This window comes from Heteronotia binoei, chromosome 15 (assembly GCF_032191835.1).
Source record: "Heteronotia binoei isolate CCM8104 ecotype False Entrance Well chromosome 15, APGP_CSIRO_Hbin_v1, whole genome shotgun sequence".
NCBI lineage: Eukaryota > Metazoa > Chordata > Lepidosauria > Squamata > Gekkonidae > Heteronotia > Heteronotia binoei.
In genome coordinates this window covers 9,183,615-9,192,077 of record NC_083237.1, presented here as the reverse complement: position 1 = coordinate 9,192,077, position 8,463 = coordinate 9,183,615, and the positions used below count along the sequence as shown (strand labels likewise).

Sequence of the window (8,463 nt, the reverse complement as noted above, 5' to 3'; positions counted from 1 at the left end):
TGTGTGTGTGTACCTGGAAGTCAAGGAGACTTCTGGTGACTGACACCTACTGGGACATGGAAGATATTCAAAGAGGTGGCAAAAAAAGACTACCCCTGCTTCTGGAATTTTGGTATTTCAAGGAGGTCCCCCATCCAAGTACTGATGTGACCTTGGGTTAGCTAAAAAGTTCTCTAAGAGCTGTTCTGTTCAAAAGCATTTCTGGGAGAGCTCTCTCGGCCCCATCAAATTCATGGGGTGTCTGTTGTTGGGAGGAGAAGGGAAAAGAGATTGTAAGCCACTCTGAGAATTCTTTGGTAAGGTATAAATCCAGTCTCTTCTTCTACTACTACTTGCCAGAGTTCATCCTGCTTGGTTTTCAAGATCTGACAAGATTGTGCTTCCCTCAGCTATACAGGACGGGGCATTCTTCTAAAATTCTTATCTAATGATTGTACTTCAGATTTGTAAGTTTAATGTATGGAAGTAAGAAACACGATGAATTCTATAGGCAAACCAAAAGGAATGCATATAAAGGAAAAACTAAATAATACGTTTCTTTTTCCCCATCAGCTGTTCCCTGTTGTTTAATTCACGTCTCACTAGAATAATGTAGCATTTTGGGGTAAATATACATCCCAGTAAACTAGCAGTGGAGGCTAAGATGGAGAAGATCTCCACAGCTACCATGTATTTCCCTTTGGTGCTCAGGTAGGTTGGAATAAATGTCAACCAAACATTACAAAAGATCAACATGCTGAAGGTGATAAACTTGGCTTCATTAAAACTGTCTGGTAGCTTCCTGGCAAGGAATGCCACAATCAAGCTGATGAGGGACAAAAGTCCCATGTAGCCCAGGACAATGTAGAACATGAGGACAGACCCTGCATTACATTCTGCTATAATCTCTTCATCCATTGACAGTGCGTCCCAGTCTGGGAATGGAGGAGTGGTTCCTAGCCACACTGTACAAATACAGATTTGAATCATGGAGCAGGAAAGGACAATAAGGTTGGTCAGACGCTTCCTCACCCATTTCCTCATGCTGGAGCCTGGTTTAGTGGCCATGAATGCTAAAACCACAGTGATGGTTTTGGCCAAGACACAAGAAACAGCCACAGAGAAGATGATGCCAAAAGCAGGTTGTTGGAGGGAGCAAGTCAACTTTATTGGTCTTCCAATGAAGAGGAAACAACAGAGGAAGCAAAGAAGGATAGAGAAGAGGAGAGCATAGGTAACATCCCGGTTGTTGGCTTTGACGATGGGAGTACCTCTGTGTTTAATAAAAATGCTTAGCACCAAGACTGTGAGGAGCAAAAATGAAACAGCAAGTGAAACTAAAGCAATCCCTAAAGGTTCTTCATATGACAGAAAGTTTATAACTTTAGGAATACATTGATGGCCCTTACTTGGATAGTGATCTTTTGTGCATTGAAAGCAGGCATCCATGTCTGGGGGGGGGAAAAAAGGAAAAGGGGATATTCTCAGTGATCATTTCAAATGTAACAGGAGGCTGATTCCCATAGCATTGGTGGATGGGGAAGGAGATAGAAAAGAGTGGGGGAAATCGCACTATGCAGGAATAAATTAAAAAAAAACCTCCAAGAGGTTAAAGCAGGGGTGGCCAACAGTAGCTCTCCAGATGTTTCTTGCCTACAACTCTCATCAGCCCCAGCCAGCATGGCTGATGGCTGGGGGTGATGGGAGTTGTAGGCAAAAAACATCTGGAGAGCTACCGTTGGCCACGCCTGGACTAAAGCATAGAAACAGTATATTTGTCTTATGGTGTGGAATTGGATCCAATACATTTTTCTGCTGGTGAAAATTAATTAATTAGTTGTTTCACAGGGTTCTCAGTAGAGAACAATACAATGGAAACTTGAATTAAAACAATGAAACTAGAACCAGAAGCTATTCTGGGGGTGGGGAGTCATAGGACATCTATGTGCAAAAGGTCTGTGGGATAATGGCTGGAGCAAGGAAGAGAGCTGGGCGGAATGGAGTGCAAAAGACAGCAAGATCCAACTCAGACTGATTTTGCACTAGGTTTGCACTATCTGGAGAGCCCTTTTGCTCCTGGCGCTTCTCTCGGCTCTTCTTTCGCACAAGCTGCCCCGGAGCTGCGAGTTGGCTTGCTGCTTTTCCGCAGCAAGCAAGATCCTCTTACAAGTGGTTTTTGCTTGCTGTGGAAAAGTGGAGGGACAACTCGCAGCTCCGGGGCAGCTTGTGCAAAAAAATGAGAGAAGTACCGGGGGCAAAAGGGCTCTCCACCCGGAACAAGCCCCAGTGCAAAAATTGTTTTTGTTGTTTTTTACTTTTTAGCCACCTTTAATAGTTCTCTGGAGAGAAGGCATATAAATTACCTACCTACCTACCTACATAGAGTGTGACTTAAAGCACATTTTTCAGGACATGTTTTCCTACTTATTGCTTTAAACGACACTCTTATTAATATATCACTTACATTTAGTCCTCTAGCATTTATTAATTGTACTTATTAATTATTACTTGTACTCAATTATATCAGCTCAACATCTACCTTAAAGTGCTTCTTGTATTTTGTCATAATGAAACCTTACTTCCATCATACTTTTTAAATTACTTTCTGCTATGTGGTTGAACAAAGGAGTCCAGAAGCAATTTTTTTTTTTGGGGGGGGGGGGGGCAGGTGAATAAGAAAAAAAGAGCTGAGTTTGATCCCAGCAAAATCTGGTTCAGGTAGCCGGCTCCAGGTTGACTCAGCCTTCCATCTTTCCAAGGTTGGTAAAATGAGTACCCAGCTTGCTGAGGGGAAAGTGTAAATGACTGGGGAAGGCAATGGCAAACCACCCCGTTAAAAGTCTGTTGTGAAAGCAATGTCACCCCAGAGTCAGAAACGACTGCTGCTTGCAAAGGTAATACCTTTACCTTTTTTTTTAACCCTTAAGAGCTCTGCTCCTGTGAGCTCCTGCCCAAAATGAGGCCTGGAGCTCTCAATTCACCTTGAATAATGACCAATTCACAGCATGAATCTTTTGCTTCTGAACTTTCATGGGCAGCAAACAGGATGCAGTCAATTACTGACCTTTCTGATTTGAAACCTTTCCTGCAGGACATGGAACGCAACTGTAGCAACAAAAATTCTCCCCTTCCTTCTTTTGCTTGTGAGAACCTGGGAAGCAGTAGTCATTACACAGTGAAACTGGCAAAACCTATCGAAAACATGAAAGGAGGTTTTATTATTATTATTATTATTATTATTATTATTATTATTATTATTATTATTATTATTATTATTATTATTATTCAAAAATACTAAAAAAAACCATCCCTATCTACATACTCAAAACTTATCGTCATTCAAAGATATAAACCATTTCGCATACAGAGGTCTATTACAGGTAAAACGTTTTATGAAAATAAGTATTAGAGGGGAATATTTTTGCAGCAAATAATCAACAGTAGGAGACCACAGTGTAATAAATTTATTTTGTCTACCAAACTCAATAGAAATTGATTCATTACTAATATTTCCTGTTATAAGAAGGAACATATATGGACCTATGAAGCTGCCTTATACTGAATCAGACCTTTGGTCCATCAAAGTCACTATTGTCTTCTCGGACTGGCAGCGGCTCTCCAGGGACTCAAGCTGAGGTTTCTCACACCTATTTCCCTGGACCCTTTTTTGGATATGCTGGGGATTGAACCTGGGACCTTCTGCTTCCCAAGCAGATGTTCTACCACTGAGCCACTGTCCCTTGCATACCTACGATTGAACAATGAGCCAATAAAATATGAGACCTTTTTATATATATAATGAAAGGAGATTAATATTGGAGGTGTCCAGGCTGTCCCTTCCTCAGTGGAAACAGGTCAGCTCTGGTTTAGTGTTTAGAGTGAAGACTGTCAAGAAAGTTCAGGGTTGCTGGACAGAGGCAGGAAATGACAAACCACCCCTGTGCATCTTTTGCCTTGAAAATGTTACAGGTTGCACAGTCAGCATTTTCCATCATCAATAATTTACTACTACTCTCCTGATCATGAAGCAGACATGTATTCGTAGACCTAGTTTTCTAGTGCCAATAGGAAATCACACCCCATTATTTCCCATGTAGATCAGGAACATCTACCCTCAGCATCAGCTGTTCAGTGAGGCTTCTAGTTCATTTAACATTTCAAATGACAAAGACAAACGACAGAGACACCAACTGATCACTTTTTGTTGGGCGCATTTATTCTTTCCCCTTCCCCCTCCTAGGCCTCTCTGAAACTGAAATGCTTATGAAATTTGGGAAGATAAATTTTTGTTATTCCCAGAATGCCTGGGAAGTGTTTTGCATAATCATATTTTGCTGAGCTGACCTAAAAAGCAGCTTTGTGATTTAATTTTGGCTCAAGTACACTCAAATGCATATCCGTACTGGAGATATAGCAACTCCAGACAAAGGAATTGTCTAACTCAACCAGTGATTCAGTCCTTTAAAAGAGATCTCGTCTGGTTCTCTGACATTTTAAAGGCAATTTTTTCACTGTGTCCACAAACGTTTTTCCTCGCTAGTATTTAGAGAGTACAGAAATATCTAACATTACTCTTACATTCTTTAATGCCAAAAGTGGATGGTACCAGTATAGAGCCTTCATACAGTATAGATACTGCATTCACGGGTCACCATTTGCATCTTTGGAAAATTCCAATCACAAATTATCCTTCTAAAGAATTAAGTTGCCCATAAAGAATACCTTGAGATCCCACCTGGTTAAAAATCCTGGGCCACACAATTTTGTCTTCATGAATTATGAATTTTTGTTCTTCAAGTGTTTTGGGATCCACCCTTCCAACTTTCACCCTATGGTAGGACTTGTTTGGAAATGTGACCAGGTTTGTGATATCAAGTCCAGCTCCAGTTTCCATCTTATTATTAAAAGAAACACTATCTCCAAGTGAGTTATTAAATGCAATGTCTTGAAGAAATGCGTGAAGCTAGTTGACATAAAAGGAAAAACATTATAACAACATTTTGGAGCACAAATTGTGAACCATAAATGGTGCATATAACATTATTTCACTAGTAGAAAAGAACAAGACTAACAAAATTTGTAACTCGGTATGAACTTTCATAAGTCATTGATCTATTCTTCAGATACCCTGCCACAAATTTTGTTAGCCTCTTGCCCTTTTCTACTGCTACTGACAGATTATTTTACCAATTAGTCCTGAAGTAGGATTTCACATTCTCCCCCTCCCATAATATGGTAATTCCAATAAAAACATTACCTGCCAAGGCTGGAGTTGCTGAAACTGAACCCTTTGGCTCCCCACCATTGTTCTTTGATTCATTCTAGACGACGATGCAATATGCAAAGCATGTGCTATGGCATAGACAGCATTATAGATACTGTAACTATGGCCAGTCATGTACATTTCAAAAAGAGACCCAGGGAGATCTTCCAACTTCTCTTCCCCAGTACATGTGCCATCAACTTTCATCAGCTCTTGCTGATTAGGAAATGTACAGTCAAAGGCTTGTTCCCAAAAGTCCTTGAGAAAACCATCTCCTTTTGTCCAAGATGGTTTTACAGTGTGAAGAAATTTCTGGAATGCTAGAAGTTTATTTGAGTGGATTGTGAAACAAATAGCTCCATGGAAGAAGTCAAAATCCCAAGCCCTTTGGCTGCCTGTTAAAGCAAAATCAACCTGGCTTGTGATAATCCACACTTTTCTATATGATATATTTTCCTTATAGTTGATGTCCCCCATAAACATCAGAGCAATCAGCCTCGAAATGGTCTTCGTTTCTCCATACAGAATAAATGTATTAGCTTTGCTCTGTATGAAAGGCAGATGAATCTTTGAGGCTAAATCCATAATGGCACCAAAGATATCCCAGTCGCTCTGGTTTGGAATTCTTTCTGTGAAGGCAAGGCACATTTTATTCTTGAGTAACAACACTTGTAGGGCCTGCATGAAATGTTCTCCACTCTCATCATCCACAGCAAAAAGACCGACCCATGTCCATCTAAAATACTGAAGTAACCGAATAATCCCCATGGATTGATAAACTTCATTTGGTGTCATACGATAAAAAGAAGGGACTTGCATTGTGTCACTACTCTCTGGTGCATATGAGCCATAGGTAAGCTGAAAGTTAATATTTATTAATTATTTTACATGATTTATAGTCCACCTTTCTTACAGGGACACAAGACAAATTACACAGAATGAGTCAATACAAACAACAAAATGGGACATTCAATACACAGTACTTCAGGACTGTAAAAACTCTGGAGCCAGCCACAATGTGAACATTCTGCAACCATTACATGATAGAATCCTACTGACAGTAAGATATACGCAGTAGTATGGAGCACAACCCCTAAATATGTGAACAATTCTCTGCAATGCAACCTTATTGACAGTCAAGAAAAGCCCCCTGGAACTATTCAATTTTGCATAGTTTGCAGAAAGCTAGTAGAGTTGGAGGCAGGCCATTTGATTAAGTGGGAGCCGTAATAAGCTGTTGTTGATTTTGCCTTTTTGGAATCCTGGGAAAGTTCTGCAGACATGAGTGAAACTCCTCAGGTGGAGAATAGGGGAGACAGGCCATGACAATCTTTGTACACGATAGTCAATATCGTAAATTGAGCCCGGTTGAACAACAGCAACAACAAAAAAAGAAATGGAGTGTCTGTAGAATGGGAGTCATATCATAAAAATATACCTGTTTGTTCATCAAATACCATTTAATGTAATTTACAACTTCTGCAACTCAGAAATTATTTTGATAGAAGATTTGAAAGCACGGCATAATTTCAGGGATAACCATACCCATCTCTCCATTTCATTCCCCACTCCTCCACTTGCACCTGCTAGCATGGCCTTGGGTCAGCCATAGCTCTGGCAGAGGTTGTCCTTGAAACGGCAGCTGCTGTGAGAGCCCTCTCCAGCCCCACCCACTTCACAGGGTGTCTGTTGTGGGGGAGGAAGGTAAAGGAGATTGTGAGCCGCTCTGAGACTCTTCGGAGTGGAGGGCGGAATATAAATCCAATATCTTCTTCTTCATCATCTACAAAGTGATGTCTAGATTATGAAGGCTGAACATAAGATTTGTATTCTTCCTACCTGTGGGATTTTGTAGAGATTTATGATGTCTGCCATATGGTAGGAGATATCATAGCCAAGTCCCCCAACAATGGCGATTAGGTTTTTCTGGATATTGCAGTTATAGTTAGGGATAAATCGATGTAATTTGAATAGCAGGTTCAGAGTAGTACGATAGGTCATCTTCACATCATAATAACTGTCATAGATGTGGAACCCCAGAGTAAGGTTGGGTAAAATCTTGGGATTCTTGTTGATCTCACGTACAGCAAATGCCAAAGCCAGGACATGCTGGTAGAATTTTATCACTCTACTACAAAATAGAGTTAGTTATTTTACAGAAGAACTCTATGATGTTCCTGATCATATTGGACTATTCTGGTTACCTTGTTTTCATGTAATGATATCCCCCCCACACCCATGTCCAACCTAAGATGCTTTACATTAGCCCCAAAAATACCTCTGATGCACCTAGGAGAACAAACATTTCTAGTCTACTCATCCCTTGGACACATTAATTCTATACACTGTAGCTGACCCAATGTAACATGGAAGGACCAAGTTTTATTATAGGTTCCTCTAAATCAGTGTTCCTTTTTATGCTTTCTTTTTAAAGGATGCTTTAAAAATGTTGATCATTTGAAATGCTAGAACTGCCATTCTTCAAGGTTCAGTTTCTTTTCCCACACTCTTCAGAACCTAAACAGTGCCTTCCTCAGCAAATGTACACCCTTGTTAGACCACTGGCTTTGGTGACTTTGGAAGGATGCAGCTCTACTTCAGTAGACCCTATTGTTCATTTCTGAGAGGGAAGTACACATTTTGTTTGTCAAGTGGTGGAGGTGATGGTGGTGGAAAATGCCATCAAGTCACAGCTGATTTACATTAACCCCTTAAGATTTTCAAGGTGATTGGCCATTACCTGCCTCTACTCAACAATCTTGGATTTCCATGGTGGTCTCCCATCCCAAGTACTAACCAGCCCCAACCTTGCTTAGTTTCCAATGAGATTTAATGATATTACGCTAGCCTGGACCATCCAAGTCTAGGCAGCTCTCCTGAACAGAGTTCTGGAGGATGTTGTAGTATTCCATATGAGGACCCAGAATCTTGGTATTATCTCTGTTTTCAAAGTATTCATTACTCCCTCTGTTCTCCATGCATTTGCTCTTCTGATTATTAAATAATTTGTATAAATTTAACTGTGAAAGCCCATTGAGCCCATTCATTACTCTGAAAACATGTCTTGCTATCAGCATTGCTTTTTGCAGTTTCCATTCATGCACATTATTTTAACTCCCTTATAGTGAATTTATAAATATTTTCTTGTCTATTTTCTGGCTTTTCAATCATATTAATAAGCCCTGTTCAAAAGAAAAGGCACATCTCCCTGCATTCAAACG

At 40.2% G+C, this 8,463-nt stretch overlaps 1 protein-coding gene across 1 annotated transcript; it reads right to left on the bottom strand.

Annotated features, from left to right (window-relative positions):
• Positions 1 to 522: 522 nt before the first annotated feature.
• Positions 523 to 6,010, bottom strand: LOC132584666 (vomeronasal type-2 receptor 26-like). The gene is made up of 3 exons (XM_060256566.1): positions 5,237 to 6,010; positions 3,044 to 3,170; positions 523 to 1,430 (listed from the first exon to the last, which is right to left on the bottom strand). The coding sequence occupies exons 1-3, from the start codon at positions 6,008 to 6,010 to the stop codon at positions 523 to 525; spliced, it is 1,809 nt and encodes a 602-aa protein (XP_060112549.1).
• Between the last annotated feature and the right edge of the window lie 2,453 nt (positions 6,011 to 8,463).

Excerpts from the sequence above, each read along its gene's own strand:
- LOC132584666 (XM_060256566.1), bottom strand. The coding sequence starts at position 6,010 with ATGGGGATTATTCGGTTACTTCAGTATTTTAGATGGACATGGGTCGGT. Across the intron at positions 3,171-5,236 it reads AGCAACTCCAGCCTTGGCAG|GTTTTGCCAGTTTCACTGTG; the intron begins GTAATGTTTTTA and ends TGTTTTCGATAG. Across the intron at positions 1,431-3,043 it reads AAAGGTTTCAAATCAGAAAG|ACATGGATGCCTGCTTTCAA; the intron begins GTCAGTAATTGA and ends TCCCCCCCCCAG.